The sequence below is a fragment of the Lactuca virosa genome, chromosome 4, assembly GCF_052849685.1.
Source record: "Lactuca virosa cultivar CGN04683 chromosome 4, Lactuca_virosa_CGN04683_v6, whole genome shotgun sequence".
In the NCBI taxonomy this organism is placed as follows: domain Eukaryota; kingdom Viridiplantae; phylum Streptophyta; class Magnoliopsida; order Asterales; family Asteraceae; genus Lactuca; species Lactuca virosa.
In genome coordinates, this window is record NC_136429.1 from 260,652,425 (window position 1) to 260,678,475 (window position 26,051).

Genomic DNA, 26,051 nt, shown 5'->3' on the forward strand with positions numbered 1-26,051 from the left:
GTATAGTGTCGTACCAACCCTTCCCCCCCCCCCCCTTCCTTTCGCAGAGGAGGCGAGGAAAGGGAATGATGGATGCATAGTTGTTGGAAACTGGGCGACACGACTACTGAAAAAGCTAGGCGACACAAGTACTAACAAAAAATGAGTAATTTAGGAGTAGTATAGAGGGTGTGTGTGTGTGTGTTTGTCATTTAAAAAAAATTGCATAAAAAGTTGATGCAAGACTAAAATCTAAGATTTTAAGTCAGACATGGCTAAAAACATATCAAAAACAGTAAATCTAAAAACTGAAAATGAATAGTCTTACAAAAGTAAACAAATACATCAAATCGTGGTACTTAGAACTCGAAAATCGCCAGAAATTCGTCTTGAAATAAGGCTTTGGGCGCAAAACACGGTCATGTAATGGAGTCGTGGTCTTCTTTTGTTGTTTTTAAGCTTCAAAAATCCCCCATAGATGCTCGAAAGTGAAGTGAAGCATGGTCATGTAATGGATCTTTTTCACGTTTCAATCTTTTGATCTTCATTCCAAGTAGCTTCCAGCTTCCACATGTGTTTTCTCCATCTTCCAATCCAGTTGTCCGCAAGTCCAAATCATGCTCCACATCAATTTCCCTGAAAAATACTTCAAATATGAGCAATACGGGTATTCTTCAGTTAAGCACAAACTGTCCAATTTATTACTAAAAATGCGGAAAAATATACAGAAAATGTTATGCAAAACAAAAGTAAAATAAACAAAAAAAATACATAAAAATGCATCTAACATTATCAAAAATGAAGAAGTCCATGACTTCAAATTATGGAAATTATAACTTTTTACCCTCTATTGTCTGTAGAACATCTAATGTTTGTCAAACGGCATATTCACTACTGTTCATGTTTGCAAGTGACAAACACCATAAAAACGATGTATGTATATACATTATCTATATGCACTAAAATCAATATCCATGTGCACTAAAATCACTATGCATATGCACATATTTGAAAGGCGTATGCAAACAAATTAATACTTGCGTATCATTGGACATTATTGCATTCCGAATCATATGCTTCTAACCATCAAAACACATAAAGTTGAAATAAGATCAGTGTCATATTGGAAACTTTAGTTTAAATTAAACATTTGACAAAAAAAAAAAAAATTAGTGTATACAAAATTAACAAACATTCAGTACTCAGAATATATCCACATATAATCTATACAAGATTCTAATGATTGTACATATGCTTATTTCTTGCATGTAGACATCGTGTTATTATATATATATATATATATATATATATATATATATATATATATATATATATATATATATATATATATATATATATATATATATATACATGGTTAATAATGACACTATAATATACATTGTTAAAATTGTCAAGTGAAACTAGTATTTAAGGTCAGATCAGCTTCTTCAAACCACCTTAAAAACACTGAAACATCATATGTATGTATGTATGTATGTAATTACAGTGCATTGACTACCATACCCTTTTCAGGTGGTTATTCGGTCAACACCCTTTGACTTTGTGACTATGGAGAACCAAAAAGAGAAGATTTTTATGTTAAGTTAAAACCCATTGCCTTCTCCATTTCAATCTCTTTTTGAGCTTTTATCTTTTCTAGTTCAGCCTGTTTACAGTTTTCTTCATGAGCTTTTCTAAACACCCTCACAAACTTCACAAGGCTCTCTATAACTGCACAACAAAATAAAAGGTAACATACTTTCAAAAAAATGATATTTGATATTTTTTTTTTACAAAATACAACATATAATATAAAACCGTATAATAGTTATAGAATATTGTTTGAAGTTATTCGTAATGTTCTTGAAGTTTATATTGAATGTGTTTACAAAAAAATAAATGTGTTTACCATGTTCAAAAGAACAAGCAGTGTCTTCACCAAATGCTTCACTAATATATAAAGCCATTTCATTAGCATTTCCACCCTGCAACACAAAAATAATAAACTCCAACTTGATTATATAATACAAATTACCAAATCTGTCCTTTAATCAAAAGGGTTGTTCTTGAATCTTGATTCTTGATTCTTGATTCTTACCACATCATAGTACAAATTTGTTACAGATGCCACTTCTGATTCAGCAAAGCTGATGATCTCATTCACTTTCTAACAAATGGAACCAATAGTATTATTATTATAATATACAAAATTATAAGAATAATAAAAAATTAAAAGAAATTGCATAAAAAATATGTCTGTATACTTACTTACCTTATGAAAAACTTCAAAGACAGGGACATCATTTGCAGATGCAGATGTTTCCTTCTTAAACCTTTCCAGTCCCTTACAAATGGCATTCATTTCTTCTGTTAATGACTTAAATTGTATCTGCAAGAAAAAAAAAAAAAAAAGGCCTTTCATTTTATCAATTTCTTTAAAAAAAAAATCAAATTTTGTGAAAATAGGTTGAAAAGTGTGAAAAACCTTATTTGCAGACTCAAGACTAACAAGATCCAAATGGAAATCTATAAGGGAAGGTGCTTTGGAGGCAAGAACCTGTAAAAACCTTGAAAATTTTATGCAAAAGGGACTTGTACCAAATCTATATAAATAGCAAAAGGGAGTTGTACCTTGCAGATGTAATGCATTAAAGTGATTTTGTTGTTTGAAGAGATTGTATCTGAGAGTTTTAAAAGACTGTCTAACTTAAAACCAACTGCATCACCTGAAAAATTTGTATAAATTTTTTTTTTTGAATAAATGTATAAAAAAACTCGATATGAATTAACCAAAAAGGCTGATTTTTTTTTTTAACCTTTTGCAGTTTCTTGATTTAATGTATTCCCTAAATACATATTTCTTTTCATGATCTCCTTCAATTTTACACAAGTCTTGATCTCATTACATGCAGAATTTACAGTGTTTAAACTCTTCTTAAACTCAGAAAGCTGAAAGAAATGTGATAATAAGTTAATAATATATAAAAAGAAAAATGTGATTAGCATAACATAAAAGAAGATACCTGGGTGTCAAATTGAATTTTTAATCGAAAAACTCGTAATTTTGATCCGACATGTGGCACCTTCATGAGCTTTAGCAAGAACTGGGAGATAAAAAAAAATAAAAAAACAAAAATAAAAATTGAGAATTTAAAGTTGTATAAAACGACAGAAATAATCGATGATGTGGCAACCAACCTGATTACATTTTTCCAGCAGATCCTTGTCACCTGTATAATTCTGAAAAGTTGCAATGAAGAAGATCAATACAAAAATGGAAGTATCAAAACTGCAACTTTTTTTTTTATCCCATAAATAAATAAATATATATGTATGTATGAAGTATGAAGTAATATTTTCACCTTGAGAAGCTCCATTTCTTGTTTAGTAGGGCAAAATTTGATAAGATTCTGTATTTGATCAGCATCAAAGATTGATTTATCCATAGCTAAAGCTGCAGCTTGTAGCTGCAAAATAAAATTGGCTTTTATTGAACTTATTCATCAGACAAATTAAGAGCATTTATAAACAATGTCATTTATTTAATTGATTAATTACCAAGTGGAGTTTTTCAGCTTTAAAAGTATCTTTCTTAGGGTTTATGGGTGAGAGAGAGAACATTGCCTCGAGTTCTGACATATCAATTTCTACTGCACTCCTATTCAATAACAACATAATAAATCAAAAACATATCAGAAGAATATCTAAAACTTTGGAGTAAATTACAGAATTGGTCCCTAGGGTTTACAAAAGGTAAAAAAAAGATGTCATTTGTTCATTGATCAGGGATCAAAACCATAACAACTGTCATACCTAAGGACAGAATGGTTACAAAAAAAATTCTTTTGGACTGAAACTGCTGGTTTTTGTAGAACAAAGGGACCATTTCTGTAATTTAATCTAAAACTTTGGGTGTAGATGTAATAATACCTTTGGAGGTCTCCAGGTGTTTGCAATTCTTCCCACAAAGAACCTTGTGAAGCCCTGAATAGCTTGATCCAATGGAGTGGCATTAACATAGATCTTTGAGGTGCTGCAGACATTTCAGGAGGGTGTGTAGATGCTCGTGGTGGTGGAAGTGGTGGTGGTGGTGGTGGTGGTGATGGTGATGGTGGTGGTACAGGTGCACGGCCTCTACGTGGAAGTGGTGGACGCCGTCGTGCCCACATCGGATTTTGTGGTTGTGGAGGAGGTGGTGGTCCTAGGAACGGACGTGGGGGAGGTAGAGACGGCTTCGAAGAAGGAAGTGGAGGGGGTGGGGGTGGTGGTCTATGGGTTGGTGGTGGCAGAGGAAGAGGTGGGGGTGGAGGTTTGCATGCAGCATAAAGTGGTGGAGATGGTGGCCCTGGAGGTTGAGGTGGTGGTGGTGGTGGTGGTTTCAAAAGACTTTCTAACTTGAAACCAACTGCAGAAACTGAAAAAAATATATAATAAGTAAAAATGAAGGTTTTTCTTTGAATAAATATATAAAACTCGATATGAATTAACCATTAAGGCTGATTTTCTTACATTTTGTAGTTCCTTGATTTAATGTATCCCCAAATTTATGACATGCAAAATTTACAGTGTTTAAACTGTTCTTAACCTCAGACAGCTGAAAGAAATGTCAAAATGAGATGATAATAATAATAATATATAAAAAGAAATATGTGATTAGTTGTAACATAAAAGAAGATACCTGGATGTCAAATTGAATTTTGGACAGACAACCTCGTAATTTTGATCCGACACGTGGCACCTTTATGAGCTCCATGAAGAACTGGGAGATAAAATTGTAAAAAATTATGAGAATTTAAAGTTGCATGGAAAGAAGATAGAAATAATAGATGATGTGGCTACCAACCTGTTCACATTTGTGCAGCATCTCCCTGTCGCCTCTATAATTCTGAAAACTTGCAATGAAGAAGATGAATACATGAATGAAAACTGCAACTTTGTCACTACATAAATAAATATAAGTATGAAGTGATGTTTTCACCATGAGAAGCTCCATTTCTTGTTTAGTAGGACAAAATTTGATAAGATTTTCTACTTGATCATCAGATAAGATTGATTCATCCATAGCTAAAGCTGCAGCCTGTGTTGACAATAAAATTGCGTTTATTTAACTAATTTACAAGACAAATCAAGCGTACAAACACTGCCATAATTATAATTATATCATGCATGTAGAGTGATTGATGATCTGAAAATTGAAAAAGAAACAAAACAGAACATAATAATAACAAAAAACATCAAATTCATCCCAAAACAAAAAATAATAATTCACAGAACAATCAAATTCAAAAGTGAATATTACGGATTGTGGATTTGTCGATTGCAGGAAAACAGCAATCGACAATTGTATCCAAAACTAAAGGGGCGATAAATCGACAAAGCCAAAGGGAAAGTGGGGGAAAACGTAGTTGAGGTTTGAATTTCGAAGCCAAAGGGCAGGCAATCGACAATCGTCCTCCTCCCTTGATATCTCTCCACAGAAATCAGAAATTTAGAAGTGAAATACTGGATACAGATTAACAGATTAGAGAGGAGAGGAGAGGAGATGCAAGCAAAACGCAGCTAAAGATTTTTTTTTTTCTTTTTGTTACCGTTGAAAGCTCCGACCGATGCCAATCAGCGTGAAGAACGGCAATTCATCAGCATAAACATCAATTTTCCGATATCTACGTACTCCTCTTCGTCTGTTGTTTGATTGTTTCTCATCTTTCTTTTTGTTTGGCGCCTGATTAGATAGATACGGTCTGCAGATCCAGGAATTGAGCATCTCATCATTTATTTATACCTATGGGCTTTGAAAGCTTCAATAAATATACTTTATTTTTAAAGGACTGCTATAATTATCCATTTTCCTTTTTTTATCCCTAAACTCAATCTAATCAGATATTTATTTTTTGATGTGACATCCCTTATGTTTTTTATTGTTTTTTTTTCTTTTATTTATTATATTATTCTTATTATTAAAAAAATAAAACTTATTATTATTATTATTATTAAAAATTAAAACTTACTATTCGTACATTAATATTATCTACATAACACAAAACACAAAAGTGAAAAGAAAAACATATAAAAAAGTAAGTACCGTGGATAATAGATTTAAAGCCAAAGGCTTTGATTTGATTCGAAAAATCTTTATCTTTTTCTTTAATAATAAAAAAACTGATTTGATATAATTTTAACTTTATACATTATATAAAAGATTCGTTTGATTAAATTCAATTCAATATTTGTTCAATTCATAACAATATTCACGAAATTGTCGATCGTCATTCTTATGGCAAGTTTTCAAACTAACCTAGTATGTATTTTTTATGGATAATTTTAGTCTATTCGTAAGTTGTTGTATGTTATATTTTTAGTGGATTTTTTTTATCTGGCCAATTATATATTTATATTTGTTAGGTCTTTAGTAATCGTGAAAATTTAACCGATTTGGTGCAAGAAATGGCACGATTTCTATGATATGTGGTTGTTGTTAAAAGAACAAAGACAAAAGGAAGTGGATATGTTTCAAAAATTATTTTTATGTGTGATCGGGGTGGTCTATTGTTAGGAGTGTCAAACCCAACAAATAAATGGTTACAAAATGACTCCAAAAACACTATTACTTTGCACTAAAAAATATGTAATACAACGTAAACAGGGTCAATCTATAGAGACACGGAACATGTGCTTATACCTTTTTGCGTAAGGTACAAATATGGTCACAGAAGTGGGGGGGGGTATATGAAATGATTTAAACAAGAGACTAAATCAATAAGTAAATAATCAATTAAATAAAACAAATTCAAGATTTGTAAGGACTCCAACTCTATGCAAGACATTTAGCAATGTGATTCCATGGATGAAATGATATTTGTTCGATTTTATCTAAGTTGGTACTTAGAAGTGCTAACAAGCTCAAACACTTCTCATTCACCACAATGTCAAATTCAAAACAAGCTCTCTGAAAATAACCTAACCTTCTAATTTAAGTCTAAACAAGCTCTTAGATATAAATCAAAAGGTTGCAATAAAATTTATGTGAATGTTCCCAACAACATTCAATACTCCTCACAAGCTCGGGGGCATATGAATGTGTGAATATGACTTACACTAGATTTATTCTAAAGAATTCAATTTAGTGCTTGTTACTTGCTCTATTTCACAAAACAATTACGTATTTTGCAAAATAGATAACTTGAATGATTTAACCCTAATTCAAATGGCCAATAAGAATTAAAATTAAAATCAAACATTCGATTGAAACGAATTCAAATTCACTAGATAGAAATTAGAAACAAACATCAAATCACATGATTGAAATCACAACTAAAAGTCAAGACATAAAGTTGGAGAATCTAGGGTTCTAGCCACACATGAATAGAACAAGAACACAAATCTAGAAAAGGAAATTAAAGTTCTTACAAAATGAAATCCAAATGTTTCCAACTGTTAATCAACTCCAAACTCCTTTAGAAAATCGCCCAGAAAGCTCCCAAAATCGACAGACCAGAAAATGAATTCGGTTGCACCCTTTTAAGAAAGATGAAAAACTGTTTTTTAACCCACGTCCACGTTTACACGGCCCGCGTAAATTAATATTGTCGTTTACACGGCCCGTGTAATTGCAAAAGTAGACTGCTCAGATTGGTTGGGTCTTCAAAGTACGTTGCTGAAGTATGCTCGATTACACAGCCCGTGTAAACTCAAGGTTATAGTTTACACGACCTGCGTAATTCCCTGAATTGCCAAAATCTTCAATTCTTCAATATCTTCATCCTCGATGCTCCGCAAGTCCTGAAATCTTGTCCACATCTTTTATCCACCTCATCAAGAGAGATCCCACCTCCAAAAGTCCCTAAAATATCACAAAAGTGTGCGAGTGAAATAATGTCATGGAGAATCCCGAAAAACATGTAAAATGCATGAGCTTAAGCCTAGATGCAATGCACTTTTATGAAATAAAACTACAAAATGGGTGCATGAAATGCACCTAACAAATCTCCCCAAGCTTGAACCTTTCTTGTCCCCAATAAAGAACAAGAAAAATTTAGATCGGAGAGAACAAAAGAACAAAAGAAAAAAAGAACAAAAAATCAAAATCCAAACTTTTGAAACTTAATGCAATAACCAAAACAAACATGAAAGGGATCCAACCAAATTAACCTTATTTTTGTAGCGTAGTTGAGAATGTACACGCCGTACCTTGATTCAACTTGGCATTAGTCCCACAAAATTATATAACAATAAAAACAAGACTTTTGACCACTCCCTAATGCAACTTAACAGAATCAAAAGTCACAACACTTATTCACTCTTACTAGTATTGAGTCAGCACATTGAACAAATTATGATCTTACTCTCGTGAAAACACATGTGATGAAAAATATGCTCAATCATCTTTATTTTACAAAATATGACAATGACCGACTCCAACTATTTGTTTATTAACAACAATCTTTTTCTAAAAATTCCATAAAATTTTCCTAGATTTGTTACGTATTTCAAACCACTTACACCAGTCAAAGTAGTTAACAGTTAGTCCTAATGTCATAAGTTCAAGTCCAAGTCCAAGGGGATCTTTTGGCAGCCAAACATTTTTCCTAACTTGAGTACATACAGTGATGCATATTATTCAATTAAACTATTACTAATATAAATAAAATTATATATACATAACATCTAATTATATTTTTCCTACAAATAAAGCTCATGGCTTTATTTGATATCCATGTAACGGACTTCCAACCAACAGATACAGACCAGATGACCTTAGTATGCTAGATTTAAAGAGATCACTCGAGTTTACTTGTCCGAACCTCAAAGGCCACAGAGTAGCTTTATATATATATATATATATATATATATATATATATATATATATATATATATATATATATATATATATATATATATATATATATATACACACACACTAGGTGTGAGACCCATGTATTACATGAGTTTATTTAAAAGAAAAACTAAATACAAAATTCTAAGCATTTGAGAAGTATAAATTTATAAGAAAAATGAGAAAATATTGAATTATAAAAATTAAAGTGTTTTTTTTCTCTTTTAAATTTAAACAAATAATTTAGATAAATAATAAAAAAAAATAATGAATATTTAATTTAGTAATTTTGAAATTAGAATGAAAGTTCATTAATGAAATTGATATGCATTTATTATTGAATTTAAACATTATCTAAAATTTAATAAAATGAAAAAACCATAAAATGACATGTAGAATAAAAATTAATTTAAAATAACCACAAAATTACATGTGGCAAAATAAATGAGAATGTGACATGTGTCAAAAAGATCTTTATTTATTAGGGATGATATATATATATATATATATATATATATATATATATATATATATATATATATATATATATATATATAAAATTAAGTTCATGACTTTTTATGGAACCGTGTAGCGAACTTTAACCCAATCAGTCCCAAACAATTCAGCTTTAGGCGATTAGGTGTAGAACACCCCTCGGAGTTTACTCATTCGAGTCTCAAAGGTCACGGATTAACTTAATATATATATATATATATATATATATATATATATATATATATATATATATATATATATATATATATATATAACAACACATAATATTCTTTTTAACTTATATTCTAGGCTTATTTCTTTATATTTCCTTGACTTTTCTATTGTTGTACATCTCACGGTCTATTACAGTGAGGGGCTTCTAAGACATTTTTATCGGGGGACTGATGTCAACACGCAAAGACCCATAAGTATAGTTGGAAACTATGTCCCCAAGCAGGGTATTTAGAAGGGAATAGGCAGAAAGGACTTTTTAGAGTGTTGGAAGGCTCGGTGCATTGAAATTTTATATTCTTTTTATGATTTCTTGAATTTGGCATTTTGGGTCCAATTGAGCACTTACTACTCATAAGATAGGTCACATGTCCCAAAGGTTAACTTATACATGTCGTTATGCTCCGGTGTTGAAAACCTTTCATTTTCTGTTTTGCACGTGTAGCTTCGGGAGGTGTGTTCGTGTGTGTTTAGCTTGATTTGAGATTTTTAATAAAAAGAGAAAGTCTAATCTCAATGCATACGACTCACTTACCAACTCAACTGTTTTTCGAAGATTAGGTTGCCTTGGATTGGATCAAAACAAACATAGAATAAAATATTTGGAAGTTTGTTTTTTTGGAAAATTATGCAATGCAAAAATTGAGATGCAAAAATATTAAAATCAGGATATAAAGGAAATCTTTTTGGTTTTGAAAATTTTAAAATGCAGAAAACGAGAGAAAAATAAAATGAAAAAGTAAAAAAAAAATGCAATATGTACAAAACTGCAACCTACATGCAACGGGATCCATTTGCATGGATGGATGCCCCTCCCCAAGCTTAAAAAATAGCATCGTCCTCGATGCTTGGAGAGAGGCATAGATGGCCTATTGAGGGCCGGACGGAGGTGGATGAGACGGGTACTGTGGGGGGTAGTAGGGCTGATAATCAGCAAGATAGTGAGGAAAACTTACCTCACAGTTGAACAGAACTAATAAGGCCCGACTCCGAATCTCAGCTATCTACTCAATGCCTACATCCACTAAGTGGCAAATTCCATCAAAATCCCAAAATACCCTCAACAGTCAAACATGGTCAAACTCCTAAAATCCACTAAGTCAACCCAACCGAGTTAACTCAAAGTTGGTTGTTCCATGCGAGTACGTGGGGCGTACTCCGGAGGTACGCTCAGCGTACGCAAGCCTCGCATTGACTGATTGCGGGGGAGCTGACCGAGTACGCAGGGCGTAACCTCGCAACTCCATTTTCTTTATTAAGTGCTTAATGGCTTCAACACTTAAGCTCCCACTTCAGATCCAAGGTCGAGAGGCATACTATAGTCATAAAGTTTCCAACTTTATGACTCTACACGTCCATAAAGTCCTTAACACAAGCTCTTAATCCATTAAGACCTTCTACAAGATGCATGGAGCCAAACTAGCTAAAGGGGCCTCATTTTTATGGTTTAGAACCCTTCCTAGGGTCTGAAAGCACAGGCCAAAACGTCCAAACCAATCATGCATAAAAATGGGACTTTTGAGACAAGAAGAACCACAAAAAGCTAGCAAAATGAGATCTAAGCAAACAAAGCATCAAGGTGAAGACTTTTTACCTTCTGGAGCTTCCCAAGAAGGTGATGATCCAAGATCCACAAGCTTGCTTCAACTTCTAAGCTCCTTGATGCAACTCCTTCTTCCTTAAGCACACAAAGGACACACTTTTAGCTCAAAATACACTCTTATGGGGTTAGGGTTTGCCAAAAACGACTCAAGGGCTTGGAGGCTGGAAAGGTGGGGGTAAATGATCTATAAAGGTGCTTAAATAGCCCACAAACCCTAAAATTTAGGGTTTCACTCGGACATGAGTACGCCCAACGTACATATGTGTACGCCCAGTGTTCTAGGGTACGCCCTAGTACGCTTAGTGTACTCACATGTACGCTTAGCGTACTCCTCCCACATCCAAATTACAAACTTGCCACTAGGGCTTCCCATGGCCACTTCCTTCCAATCCAAGGACCAAAATGGCATAATTAAAACCAATGGATGAATTTGAGAATACCTGAAAGTCGGGGTGTTACAACTCTTCCCCCACTTGAACTAGACTTATTCCTTGAAGTCTGATGCAGAGAAAAAATCTGGATAATGCTCCCGCATCTCAGCCTCCGGCTCCCAGGTCCACTCGAAGCCCCTCCGATGTTGCCATCGTACCTAGTCATTGTACTGACAAAGAGAGGGCACCAAATGAACAAAAAAACGACAATGCCGGCTTCCGACACCTGCAAAGCGGGGGACACTTCTCTAGTTATTATTATTATTATTATTATTATTATTATTATTATTATTACTACTACTACTACGACGAATTATATGTGTTTGTGTATGGATTTTATTTATAAATGATTGTATTTCATATTTTGTTTTACGATTATAAAGCATTGATACACTATAGACAATTTCAATTATTATTGTTTTTGTCTTTTGTCGTTTATTTTAATTTTTAAGAGGTGCATTCGACCGCGAGTTATTAATGTCATCATTTTCGAACATAATATCCATCTGTTTATGTAAATTTGTTAATAACATTGACTTCAACTTTAGGAACTATTTATGTGGACTACCTCTTGAAATCATACAGTAGTTACATTGAAGAGAGGGATATATATTAGTTCTTGTCCTTAGTAATGGTTTTTGTCTTTAGTAATAGTTCTTGTCCTTAGTAAATTACCTCTTAAACGTCATATCCATTAGTTATTGTCCTTAGTAATAGTTCTTGCCGTTTGATAACCAATAATGAATTGTCTCTTGAAATCATATATCAGTTACATTGAAACCATATATATATATATATATATATATATATATATATATATATATATATATATATATATATATATATATATATATATATATATATACTACGATTGAATCATATGGCAAGTTTTCAAACTGACTAGTCATGTTGATTCTTCCAAGGAAGAATTTGATTAAGCCACTTAAAATACAAGTCCAATTACAAGTATACCCTTTTTAAATATATAGGAGATTTTAATTACGTTTAGTCCGTTTCTTCATAAAACAATTATACCAAAAATAAGGAATTGACATTTTATAACCCCATCTTTTTTTTCCTTTGAGGTATTGACATTTTACAGCCCCATATTTTTTTTCTTTGTTCTTCCTTTATTGTTTACACCAATATATTTTTTTACAACAATATATTTTTTTACAATAAATCTATATCTTAATATATATATATATATATATATATATATATATATATATATATATATATATATATATATATATTGTCGTTATTTACACCACCAAGTTTTTTAAAGATGATATAAACATATTAATCAGATAAACATTAAATTCTAATACGCGATACCCTTTAAAATTTTAGTTTGTGAAATCGTCACAAACACTAAAATCTCCAACTTCTATCTTTGTCTTCCAAATAAACAATGAAGTATTTGATAATATTAGTTTTATAAGCGATGAGAACGCAAGGTTTGTGCTTCTTATATGAGAAGTCTCAAGTTCAAAATCTCGAGGCTTTCAATCACTTGATTTAAAAGTGTATCCAACTTTTTCATTTAACCGGTTTCAGCTTAAAACAGGTAAAAAAAAATTGGTTTTTGGTTTTTTAAATATTTGATTCCTAACCTGCACTTCAGCTTTCTCAAAATATGTTTTTAACAAAACCGGTTTAGTTTTTTCATACTGGTTTCAAAAAACGGGTTCATTCTATACACTAAAACTATGAGTCTAATGATAATTATACCCATATTTATATATATGGTGAATTTTAATGCTTTTTGGGTTGTTTCTTCTTACGTCATTTATACTTGAAATAATATATTGACAATTTATACCCCTTCTCAATTTTTTTTTCTTTGTTGTTTTCACTATCATTTTTTTTTTGACAATGAGTCTCATCTTAATACTTATTTTTTCTTTGGTGATTCTTCTCACAGCTAACTTTTTTCTAAAGATTTTATAAATTGATGAGTCCCCATCTTAATATTTATTTTTTCTTTGGTAATTTCTTCACATATCTAACTTTTTATAAAGATTTTATAAAGGATAAAACTATTACACAATCAATCATTCAACAGGAAAAAAAACATAACTTCAAACTAAAGTATATCATATCACAATAAAACATTGTCCGATTAAAGAAATTCAAACTAATGCATATCAAATATTCAAACTACTCATGTGTAGAGGTGTACAGAATGAACCCGTTTTTTTGAAACCAGTACGAAAAAACTAAATCAGTTTTGTTAAAAACATGTTTTGAGAAAACTGAACCGACGGTTAGGAATCAGATATTTTAAAAACCGAAAACCGATTTTTTTACCTGTTTTAAGCCGAAACCGTTTAAGTGATAAAGTTGGATACACTTTTAAATCTAGTGATTGAAAGCCTTGAGATTTTGAACTTGAGACTTCTCATATAAGAAGCACAAACCTTACGTTCTCATCACTTATATAATTAATATTATCAAATACTTCATTGCTTATTTGGAAGACAAAGATAGAAGTTGACGATTTTAGTGTTTGTGACGATTCCACAAACTCAAATTTTAAAGGGTATCACATATTAGAATTCAATCATTTTTTTCTATTAAGTGGTTGACTGTGTAATAGTTTTATCTGATTAATATATTTATATCATCTTTAAAAAACATGGTGGTTAAACAACGGCAATATATATATATATATATATATATATATATATATATATATATATATATATATATATATATTAAGATGATGGATTTATTGTAAAAAAAGATATTGATGTAAACAATAAAGGAAGAGCAAAGGAAAAAAAAGATGGGGTTGTAAAATGTCAATACCTCAAAGGAAAAAGATGGGGTTCTAAAATGTCAATTTCTTATTTTTGGTATAATAGCTTTATGAAGAAATGGCGAACTAAACGGAATTAAAATCTCCACATACCTAAACAAGGATATACTTGTAATTGGACTTGTATTTCAGTGGCTTAATGAAATTCTTCCTTGGAAGAATCAGCGCCCTTTTGTTATATGTTTTGGTTTTGCATATAGATTATTTTCAAACTGAGCATATATGAATTTTTGTTCATCAAATGAACTTGTTCAGGTGTTCATCACCTGTGAAATTTTAATGGAGTAGGTTCAAAATACGACACGATCTCTTGAGTATGTGGTTATTATAAAGAGATCAAAAATGAAATCAAGTGGATGTACATCAAAAATCATTTTAGTTTGTGAACGAAACTCTTCTTAGTTTACTTATAAATACATCATGTATTCCATTTATTAATACAAAAAGTATGAAATAGAGGAAAGAGAGAGTAAAGGTCAGGACTAGGATCGAAAATGTGAGGGTTTAGGGTGGTTTGAAGTTGAGAATGGAGAAGAATTCTTATTGCAAATGGAATCATGGATGATGGAAGACAAGTGAATTGGGTATTCCAAGAACATTAGAATCACTCACCCAACAATTTTGTGAAATTGAAATAAACAAAATGTGTCTAAATCTCAATTTTGTTACAACATTACTTACACCGAGAGTGGCCTATTCCCAGCTTGCTATCATATCCTATACCTACTAGTTCTATATACAACAAATTTTATGGCCAGTTTTCTTGTCAAAAACTCTAATATAACCAATTTCTCCCTAATGATACAAAGTGAATAATCAAATATGGATGTTATGTTAGTATAAGGTTAGTAGATATATATACATGGTTAATGACTACATAATCTACATTGTTATTAATCTCTAGGGTCATTGTCATTCTTGTCAACATATTTTCTTCATCAAGTCTTCTTCACCTCGAAACAGCATCATGCCATGTGTCTTTGTATTTACAGCAGAGAGCTGTTTGCAGGAACTGTGGGTGTATGTATATGTGTATGTGCATGGACAACCATACCCTTTTCAGGTTCCTTTGGTCAACAAACACCCTTTGACTTTCTTTCTGGGTGTGTGGGTAGTGAGTATCATCAACATGCTTTGCATATTCTTGTAATTTTATATTTATTTTTTTGTTAAGTTAATACCCTTTGCCCTCTCCATTTCAACCTCTTTCTGAGCTTTCTTCTTTTCTAGTTCAGCCTGTTTATAGTTTTCTTCATGAGCTTTTCTAAACAGCCTCACAAAGTTCAAAAGGGTCTGTGTAACTGCACAAACATAGCCATAAATAAACCATCATTCTTCTCTTATACTTTCAAACATATGCAATTCAACAATTATTATTATTATTATTGCTTATAAAAAGAACATGCCACTTAAATATGTTACCTTGTTCAAAAGGGCAACGAGCAGGATCTTCACCAAAATATAATGCCAATGCATCAGCATTTCTACCCTGCAACACAACCATTATAAAATAATACAAAATATTTAAAAAAAAATAATTAAAAGGGTTGTTCTTGATTCTTACCACCACAGAATACAAATTCGTTACGGACCCCACTTCTGACTCAGCAATGCTGATAAACTGATTGAGAGTCTAACAATGCAAGAAAAAGAAATATTCGCATCAGATTCTAAATTTATAAAACAAAAAAAAACAAAAAAAAAAAAAAAAAAAAAAAGATATCAAATTAGAAGAAATTGAGTAAAATAAATGTTTGTGTATTTACTTTATGAAAAACTTCAGAGACAGGGCCATCGTTTGCAGAAGCATCTAGTTCTTGTCTGACCTTTTCAAGTCCCTTGATAATGGCCTGCATTTCTTCTGCTAAAGACTTCAATTGTATCTGCAACCAAGAAACGCCCTTTCATTTATCATTTTTCTTTAAAAAAAAAAAATCTTTTTTTTTTTTTGAGAAAATAAGTGAAGCTGTGAACCTTAGTTGCAGCCTCGAGACTAACAAGATCCACATGAAAATCCAAAAGGGCAGGTGATTTGGCAGCAAGAACCTGTAAAAGACTTGAAATTTTATGCAGAAGGGACTTGTACAAAATCTATATAAATAGCAAAAGGGAGTTGTACCTTGCAGAGGTAATGCATTAAGGTCATTTTGCTGTTTGAAGCACGTGTATCTGTTAGTTTCAAAAGACTGTCTAACTTGAAACCAACCGCAGAACCTGCAAATTTTGTATAAAATTTATTTATTTATTTTTTTTTAATAAAACTCGATATGAAATAACCAACAAGGTTGGATTTTTTTTACCTCTTGCAGTTCCTTGATTTAATGTATTTCCTAAATACAAAATTCGTTTCATGATCTCCTTCAACTTTACAGAAGTCCTGACCTCGTCACATGCAGAATTTACAGTGTTTAAACTCTTCTTAAACTCAGAAAGCTGAAAGAAATGTCAAAATGAGATAATGACAAAAATATATACAAAAAGAAAATTATGATTAGCATACTCCAATTATAACATAAAAGAAAATACCTGGGTGTTAAACTGTATTTTGAACAGAAAAACTCGTAATTTTGATTCGACACGTGGCACCTTCATGAGCTCCAAGAAGAACTGGGAGATAAAATTTTAAAAAATTATGATGAGCATTTAACGTTTCATAAAAAGATAAAATATTACATGATCTGGGTACTAACCTGTTCGCACTTGCCCAACATATCCCTGTCACCTGTATAATTCTGAAAAGTTGCAATGAAGAAGATGAATACATAATTCATAAATGAAAGTAAAACTTTTATTATTACACCCAATAAAAATGCCCCATCAATAAAGTGAAAAAGGTTTCACCTTCAGAAGCTCCATTTCTTCCTTAGTAGGACAAAATTTGATAAGATTCTCTACTTGATCAGCATCTAAGATTGATTCATCCATAGCTAAAGCTGCAGCCTGTATCAAGAATTAATCCGAGAGCTATAATGAAAATTTTCATTCTTGAAACACATTTTGTGAAGAAGTTGATCTAAAAAGAATAAATAGTTGTAAAAAAAGTTACCATCATGTCAGGAAGTGGCATCTTAACCTTGGTGAGCATAATTTCTGTGTTATTGGCCCTCCTCAAATCCATCTGATAAACAATTTTGCAATAACAATCAGGAAAAGAAGATCAATATGCTAAATGGCACATAACATATCTCAAACTCAAACTTATTTAGTCCATTTTCAAAGGGTCGGGTTTACATGAAAAATCTTGTCAATATTCTAAAAGTAATCTATTGGTCTATAAGCAATTATACCATTCACATGAAGCCTAGAATTGAAGAAGAATCATGTGTGCTCCAAGAATATCATATCGATGTAGTCCAATTTGTCATTACCGATGTCTGGGTAAACTAGGGTTTATGTGAGGTTTTGGGATTAGGATTTTGAAATCCGTAAGTTGAACTTATTACATTTTCAAATGTTAGAGAAGTAACTTTTGAAAAATATGTCCTTTATCTAATAGAAGTAAAAGTAATTTCAAATATAATAAATTTTTTTTTTATTAATTACCAAGTGGATTTTTTCAGTTTTTGAGCCGGTAGACTTGCGGCGTCCTCCTGCTTTAGAAGTATCTTTCTTTGGGACAATGGCTGAGAACAGTGTCTCAAGTTCTGACACATCAAAATCTGCTGCACTACAATTCAATAACCACATAATAAATCAAAAACATATATAAAAAAAATTCTGTATAATAATAATGTTTATAAATAAAGAAAAAAAAAAGTGGAAAATACCTTTGGGTTTCGCCAGGTCTTTGCAATTCTTCCCACAAGGAACCTTGCAAAGCCCTGGTAACTTTGCTCCAATGGAGTGGCTTTAAGTTTGATCTTCGTGGTGCTGCCGCCATTCCAGCAGGGCGGGCAAGTCCTCTACCCCGTGGTGGTGGCGGCCCAAAACTTGGAGGTCCAGGCGCACGACCTCCCGGTGGAGGTGGTGGTGGCCCAACTCCTGGAGGTGGTCCAGGTGGAGGAGGCGGTCCAGGTGCACGGCCTCCAGGTGGAGGTGGTGGTGGTGGTCCAGGTGCACGACCTCCGGGAGGAGGGGGCGGAGGTGGTGGTCCAGGTGCACGGCCTCCAGGAGGAGGGGGCGGTGGTGGTGGTCCAGGTGCATGGCCTCCAGGAGGAGGAGGTGGTGGTGGTGGTCCAGGTGCACGACCTCCAGGAGGAGGGGGTGGAGGTGGTGGTCCAGGCGCACGGCCTCCTCCAGGTGGAGGTGGTGGAGGCGGTGGTCCCCGCATTGGTGGAGGTGGTGGCGGTGGACCACCACCAGGCATTGGTGGAGGAGGAGGTGGTGGTGCTCCTCGGAACGGAGGTGGGGGAGGTGGAGGTGGGTTTCCATACATTGGTGGTGGAGGTGGGGGTGGTGGGGGTCCACGCATTGGAGGAGGAGGTGGGGTAGGGACTCCATGGGTTGGTGGTGGAGGTGGAGGTGGGGGTGGAGGTCCACGTGTTGCATAAAGCGGTGGAGATGGAGTTCCATATGTCGCCATAGGGGGAGGTGGTGGAGGAGGAGGTGGGAATGGTGCACTTCGCGAAGGAGGTAGGGGTGGTGGCGGTGGTGGTGGAGGTGGTGATGGGGAATCATACTTTGGAGGAGGTGGTGGTGGCGGTGGTGGTGCAGTACCTCGTGAGAAAGGTGGTGGTGGCGGTGGTGGAGGTGGAGATGGAGGTGGGGCTCCTCCATACATTGGGGGTGGGGGTGGGGGCGGCGGAGATGGAGCTCCATACCTGGGCGGTGGTGGTGGCGGTGGCGGTGGCGGTAATGGGGCATTATAACTAGGATATGAAGCTGAATACATTGGAGGTGGGGGTGGGGGTGGTGGTGGAGGAGATGCGGATGCATACATTGGAGGTGGGGGTGGGGGTGGGGGTGGTGGAGGAGGTGTGGCTGCATACATTGGAGGTGGGGGTGGGGGTGGTGGTGGAGGAGATCTGGCTGCATATATTGGAGGTGGGGGTGGTGGAGGTGGAGAATATGTGGCTCCATACGTTGGAGGTGGGGGTGGAGGAGGTGGTGGAGGTGGAGGTGGAACCTGTTTAGTAGGCAAAGGTGGAGAAGCAGGCACAACTTCATCATCGATATAGATGTCATATGAACTAGGAGGTGGAGGTGGAGGTGGAGGAGGTGGAGGAGGTGGTGGTGGTGGAGGTGCCCTGATTGCTACTGGAGGCAGTGGTGTAGGAGGTGGAGTAGTAACCTTCACTGATTTCTCTTCCAAATTTTCAACAAGATCTTTCAATGCACTAGAACCTAGAGACTTACCAGATCGCCGAACAGGTGAAGACTCGCCCACTTTAACATCTTTCTTTGATCCATTCCCTGCACCTTCACCTGATTTTTTCTTCCCCAATTCTGCCAGGACAGGTGGCGCGCTATTATACCTCGTTGGTGGATAAGACACATGCAATGAATTCGTATACGATCCTTTATTAGGAGGAATCCACCTTGACACCACATTCGGTTTTGCAATTCTTGAATTCACAGAAGCTTCCGGTGGCTTTCCTTTTTGCTTTGAGTTTCCCGAAACTTTTCTTCCATCTTTACCCTTCTTCCCTGGACTCTCTTCCCTTTCCTCTTTATCTTTTATTTCAACTTCATTAGCAACCACCTCTGTAAGCTTCAAACCACCATTAATATACCCCAAATCATTGCCTTTTTTCACCTTATTTTCAGGCTGTGCTTCCTCCTTCAAGACTATATCATAATTTTCAGCATCCGATTCATTGTCTTTAGATAAAAGAGTATCAGATTCAAATTCAGATTCAGATTCCACTTTTGCATCTTGCGTATCAACTACATTACTAAAAATCTCTTCCATATCATAAAACTCTTCAGGTGTAGGACTTTCTGTCTCACTCCCATCTTCAAATTCTCCTTCTGTGTTGATCATAGATGATAGAGCATCAGCATCCGAAAAAATCACCTGATAATACATAATTACATATCTATATGTATAAGTACGCATTCAACTTCTTTCACTTCTCAAATAACATAAAAAAGATTCAAAAATAAAATCAAAGTTTTCTACTTTCCTACCTCTGCTTTAAAGTTCTTGGGAATCTGGTCTCTTGAATCCCACATGACATCAACTTCATCGCGACTCAACATAAGTACATTACCTCGAATAAACGTTGTGTGAAACATTACTCTAAACATCATCTCCTCTCTTACATGATCCAAATGTATGCATTCAAGAACAACATCACCTTGTACACGATGATGAATATCTATCTTCACAAGCTCACACTCTTCTGGTTGATAGTAACGTGCTTGCTTTTTGGTTTTTGAAGATGAAAACAAAAGCTTAGAACTTCTATTAGCTGTTGTTGAAGATGAATCCTGACCATATACACGAACAACAGGTCGACAACCCTTTTCACCAAAAATCGGAAGGACACGAAGTATGATACAATCCAAAGCTAATGGTGTGTCTGAAGGTGGCCAATCAGAACCCAAATTTCTCCTTGATATATACTGAAGATACCTCAGCTGTGAAGGCTGAGGATTTAAAGGTGTTAGAAGATGAAGAAGCTCTTTAGGGGCTTGTTTGTATACCATATCAAGAGTCTTCTGTTCACCATTGTATTGTTTACGGAATAGAAGAAGAGCTGCAAGCATAAAAGCAAGAACAGGCCACCCTCCTCTTTCACAGTGCATTAAGAGCACGTTTTGTTGTCCTGCTAATGATAACCAGCTTTCACTGGATCGAAGAAAGTGATGGATCATTTCTAATGGTAACATTGGGCACCCTTCATATTGTCTAGGGTACTCCATTACTGTCATGTCGTATTGAGATAATATGTCTGAAATTTGGGTCCTTTTGTCGCCTTCTCTAAAGTTGAAAACCATGAAAGATGAATCGGGATAGTAGTCTTGGAGTTCTGCAACAATGCCACCCATGTACATCTTGTATTCATCTTCTTCCAGTACTTCACTCGAGAAGCAGCAATCAAAAACTGCACATAAATTTTGTCAATCAGAAGGTAGAAAAGTTTTGGACCTAAACCAAATTTCAACTCTAGAAGAAAGATATTTGAAACAGAAAATGGGGGCTGAAGTAAGATCATATGATAAATCCGATATAACAGGAGAAAAAATCGAACTGTTTGAGTAAAATTCGAAGAAATAATCAACCAATTACGAATTCAACCCAAAAGAAACGGGAAAGAGGGAATTTGAATAATGTGTTGAGAATATTTAGCAGGTGAACTTAGATTCTTCTATGGATTCCGAGATTCTAGAAGATAAGCGAAAATGTGGGGCGCTTTAATTAGAAACATACCGTAAACCCGCTCGGAGATCTCAAGGAGGCGATCCGGCGGCTTGCGATAAAAGAAGCGTTTGAACAGCGCCATCTAATGGCGCTGTTACGCTTCCGACCGGATCCAAAATCTTGACCCCTGTATGTTCAATTTCTTCAACCCAAAAATGTTGACTCTGTAATACCTAGATCGATCTCGCACCTGTCCTATTGTCGTTTCTAATTTACACCCAGTAATAAATAGCACCAATCCGATCAAAGAGAAGTGTTGAATTCGATTTTAAACTCCAATTGCGAATTCGATCCCCCAATATAAGCTTAGAATACAAGGTGGGTGTGTGCGTAATCTATAAATCTACTAATCTGGGTCAGCTGATTAAAGAGAAATTCTGGTGAAGTTAATGATGAAGTATAGATAAGTTTAGTGGAGATAGGGTTTGTGGGAAGTTATAGGTAGGGAAATGGCGATCGAAACAATAGGAGGAAGAAGCATGTGGTTTTTCTGCCAATTTGATGATGATTTGGAAATCACATGGAGAGATGGATGAAATGAAATGGGGGAGTGTTGAAAAAGGAAAGAAGAATCGTAGACCCGAACCTTTGTACCAATTGTATGAATCAGTGAGATGCAAATCTGTGATTATCACATACACGTGGAATCTAAAAGAACAAACAAAGAAAGATTATGAACAAGATATGGAGAGATTTAAGGGTTTGAAGTTCGAAGAAATAAAGATGAAAGAGATAAAAAAAAAGTTTGGAGTATATTGTTGTCAAAGGGATTTACAAAAATGTGATTTTTGCTTTCTTCCATGGCAACTCGACTCTCGGACCCTTGCTATTTTTCTTGTTTTTTCATATTTTATGATGTTTTTGTTTACATTAAAAAAATGATAGTTTTTATTTTCTTGTTTGTAAGAAATCTTAGATAAAATCTTAAAATTTTAAGTTAGTTTATTGTTTAATTTCAACGTTTATTTTTTAACATAAAAATCTAATTTATACGATAATCTCATTTTCTGTTGAAAAAAAAATAATGACCGTTTTGTTAATTTGGACAAAAGATAAAATAATCAAGACTTTTCTGTTCAAAATATAAAAATTAGATTAAGCCGTAAGCTGACCAAAAATATTAGGACTTTATCATAGATTTCCTTACTTTAAAAGCTTAAATGTTAGATAACAACAAATTATTAAAAGATAAAGATTATAATAATCATTTTTTTAATTTGTTTACAATAAAGTAGTCATAAAAATGAAAAATATCAAATTGGCTACAATTTTTGCAGGCCACCGTCAATGTTGGTGGCCTTTTTGAGATTTCGTAGGCCACTATTTGCAAAAATCTAGGTTGATTGCAACTTTTTATTTTCAAATTATATTAGGCCACCCTTGTTATCGGAATAATTCAAATGATATGATGATTATTACAAAGTTTGTATGCGAAAGCGAAAAAGTTATTTTTAAATTTATTTTAAAAATATTTTTGTAGGACACTTTGTGATTGGGAGAATCCAAATGTTATGACAATTGTTATGAAGTTTGTATACGAAAACTATTAAGTTTTTTTTTCATAATTTTCACCAAATAACCTACTTTGAAATTATATATATATATATATATATATATATATATATATATATATATATATATATATGACTTGTTGACATTTAAAGTAGGAGTGTAATATGTTCATGAAAAGTCATTTGTTACAAATAACACAATAAAAATTTTAATTCAAATTCAGCTAAAACAGCCTACTTTGAAGGTTAGAAGTTTGAAATAATAATAATAATAATAACAACAGACAACTTCGAAAATCTACATTTTCGCAAGTGCCCTACCTGTGACGATTATGCTATTTTAATCGTTTTCTAATTTTTTTTAGTTATTTTATAATAAAAACTTTTAAAAATAATTATTATGATCATTTTTATACAAATTTTGAGACTAATATCTGCTCATAAACATTTATTACAAATGGTAATACTTGTTTGTAAACTTTTTTTTACAAAATATAAAACCAATATTTAATTTTGATGATTGTATGGTTGTTTGTTAATGTTAAAATTTCAATTCTAAGAAAAATCATCCGTTTTTTTTATCATGAACTAGTCTTGTTCAATGGTATGTGTATTTTATATTATCAAAGAGCTTATATTTAACATTACATATGAACAAAAGTAAAGTGTTAAGAAACAAGTTTTTTTGTAAATTATAGCTCAATAATAATTGTATTTTGTATTATCAAAGAGCCTTTATTTATATTACATATGAACAAAAAGTAAAGTATTAAGAAACAAACTTTTTTATTTTAGCAATTGATATGTAATTTATAGCCTACATTACGTAAGCTATGCACATTAAAAAATTGTCATGTCGCACAAAGGTTATGGAGTGCCAAAACCATTGGTTGCTATACACAACTACACCAGACTTTGTACAAAGAAGTAATGGATATTGAAATTTTAAAACCCAATATTTTATATTATAAACTAGGTGTAAGACCCATATACTACATGAGTTTATTTAAAAGAAAAATTAAATATGAAATTCTAAACATTTGAAATGTTTTAAATTAAAAGAAAATTTAGAAAAATATTGAATTATTTAAAACTAAAGTGTTTTTTTTTCTCTTTTAAATGTAAACAAATAATTTAGATAGATAAATAAAAGTAACTAATGAGGTTTTAATTTAGAAATTTTGAAATTAGAATGAAAGTCAATTAATAAAATTAATATACATTTATTATTACATTTATTGAAATTACTACATTTAAATATTATGTGGAATATAATAAAATAAAATAAAAACCACAAAATGTCATGTGGAAAAAAATTAACTAAAAACAACCATAAAATGACATTTGGCAAAATCATGTAACATGTGGCAAAAAGATTTATATTTATTAGAGTAGATATAAATAAAAACCAAATTCTCGTGTATGTAACAATCTAATGGCATTTTATAAATATATGCAAAAATCAAATTCAGTAGCTAAAAATGTATATTTTTATGTATAATGTACAAGAGTTTAATGCGAAAAGTTCAAGTTTAATTCATCAACTTTATATAATCCGTCACTTGCAATCCTTTTATTTTGTAAAATGATATTTTCCGTCCCTTTACTTTTTAAATATCACTTTCACCCTCATGCACCTTCAATTTTATAAAATATCAATTTCACCCCTTTATTTTCTAAACTTTTGTGTGTATCCCCTGTCAAGTGGTAATACACAATGTACAAGTACGTCAACGCGTAAAGTGTAATTTTAATCTATCAACTTTGTATAATCTGTCACTTTCAACCACTCTAATTTTTAAAATGATATTTTTCATCCCTTTACTTTTTAAAATATCACTTTCACATCATCCAGCTTCAACTTTGTAAAATATCACTTTCACCCCCTTCATTTTCTAAACTTTCGTGTTTATCCCGTAGTATATATAAATGAAATTTTCCCTCCTCTACTTTGTAAAATGCATTTTCCACCCCTCTCTCTTTTTAAAATGTTACTTTGGCCCTCTCAACAGAAAATCACTTTAGTTAATACTACAATTATTAACACAATATACAAGTATGTCAATGCATAAAATGCAACTTTAAGCCTTCAACTTTGTATAATCCGTTACTTGCAACCCTTCATTTTCTAAATTTCCGTGTTTATCCTTCGTACTCGTAGTATATATGTATGTGTGTGTGTGTGTATATATATATATATACACACACACATATATGATTTTTCCTACTCTACTTTTCTGATACGCAACAAAAACACATAAAATTTTGTGACAAAACGCAGGCTCAATTACTAGTTCTTACTATCTAGTATGTACTAGATATGCCAATTAAATTATCGAAAAAATACATATCTATCAATTAAGAAACTAATATCGATCATTTTTTAGATTACAAAAAAGAAATGGATATTGAAATTTCAAAATCCAATATTTTTATTTACTTCTTGTTGTTTGACATCAATAATAAATTATCTTATGTGTTTGGATATAAAATATTTAAGACATATACCGACTTTAATAATGTGTTTTTCATAAATTACTTCATTGTTACTATTGAGTGGGTGTTTGGGATTGCTTATTTAAAGTTATTATTGATTTATTCTGGTTTAGCTAAATTTTATCTACTACTAACTAAATACTAATAAAATTAGAAAAATGGTTTTTCTCTAGTTTTGCAGGACTAGAAACTTAATTTACCAAACTAACTAGCTATCAACTAATGAAGTAAATACTAAAACAAAGCAAAGAACATAAAGATGATTTAACCAAGGTAATTGAGAGACTTTCGTTTAGCTTTGTATTTATTTGCTATTATGGTTGATTTATGGAAGTGCAATGG

General features: G+C 33.1%; 2 protein-coding genes across 6 annotated transcripts; both read right to left on the reverse strand.

Moving 5' to 3' along the window:
* Positions 1–264: 264 nt before the first annotated feature.
* Positions 265–5,760, reverse strand: LOC145108222 (formin-like protein 21b). 4 transcript variants are annotated; one of them, XR_013708119.1, is made up of 18 exons: positions 5,568–5,760; positions 4,958–5,056; positions 4,823–4,864; positions 4,658–4,738; positions 4,489–4,573; positions 3,910–4,393; positions 3,538–3,637; positions 3,342–3,446; positions 3,178–3,219; positions 3,003–3,083; positions 2,796–2,928; positions 2,611–2,705; positions 2,465–2,536; positions 2,252–2,368; positions 2,078–2,146; positions 1,889–1,964; positions 1,504–1,710; positions 265–615 (listed from the first exon to the last, which is right to left on the reverse strand). XR_013708119.1 is itself a non-coding variant. In XM_079045232.1 (17 exons), the coding sequence occupies exons 2-17, from the start codon at positions 5,039–5,041 to the stop codon at positions 1,574–1,576; spliced, it is 1,803 nt and encodes a 600-aa protein (XP_078901358.1). In that variant the 5' UTR covers positions 5,042–5,056; positions 5,568–5,760; the 3' UTR covers positions 1,407–1,573. The 4 variants fall into 4 exon arrangements, 3 of the variants coding, with proteins under 3 accessions (XP_078901358.1, XP_078901359.1, XP_078901360.1); XM_079045232.1 differs by lacking the exon at positions 265–615 and having other exon boundaries at positions 1,407–1,710; XM_079045233.1 differs by lacking the exons at positions 265–615; positions 5,568–5,760 and adding an exon at positions 5,279–5,541 and having other exon boundaries at positions 1,407–1,710.
* A 9,240-nt stretch (positions 5,761–15,000) lies between these two features.
* LOC145108221 (actin binding protein) lies at positions 15,001–22,473 on the reverse strand. 2 transcript variants are annotated; one of them, XM_079045230.1, is made up of 15 exons: positions 21,712–22,470; positions 20,466–21,385; positions 18,164–20,352; positions 17,940–18,063; positions 17,443–17,514; positions 17,238–17,336; positions 17,087–17,128; positions 16,923–17,003; positions 16,697–16,829; positions 16,516–16,610; positions 16,371–16,442; positions 16,163–16,279; positions 15,961–16,029; positions 15,819–15,885; positions 15,001–15,697 (listed from the first exon to the last, which is right to left on the reverse strand). In XM_079045230.1, the coding sequence occupies exons 1-15, from the start codon at positions 21,782–21,784 to the stop codon at positions 15,555–15,557; spliced, it is 4,296 nt and encodes a 1,431-aa protein (XP_078901356.1). In that variant the 5' UTR covers positions 21,785–22,470; the 3' UTR covers positions 15,001–15,554. The 2 variants fall into 2 exon arrangements, 1 of the variants encoding a protein (XP_078901356.1); XR_013708118.1 differs by having other exon boundaries at positions 15,611–15,697; positions 15,819–15,880; positions 21,712–22,473.
* Positions 22,474–26,051: the final 3,578 nt, after the last annotated feature.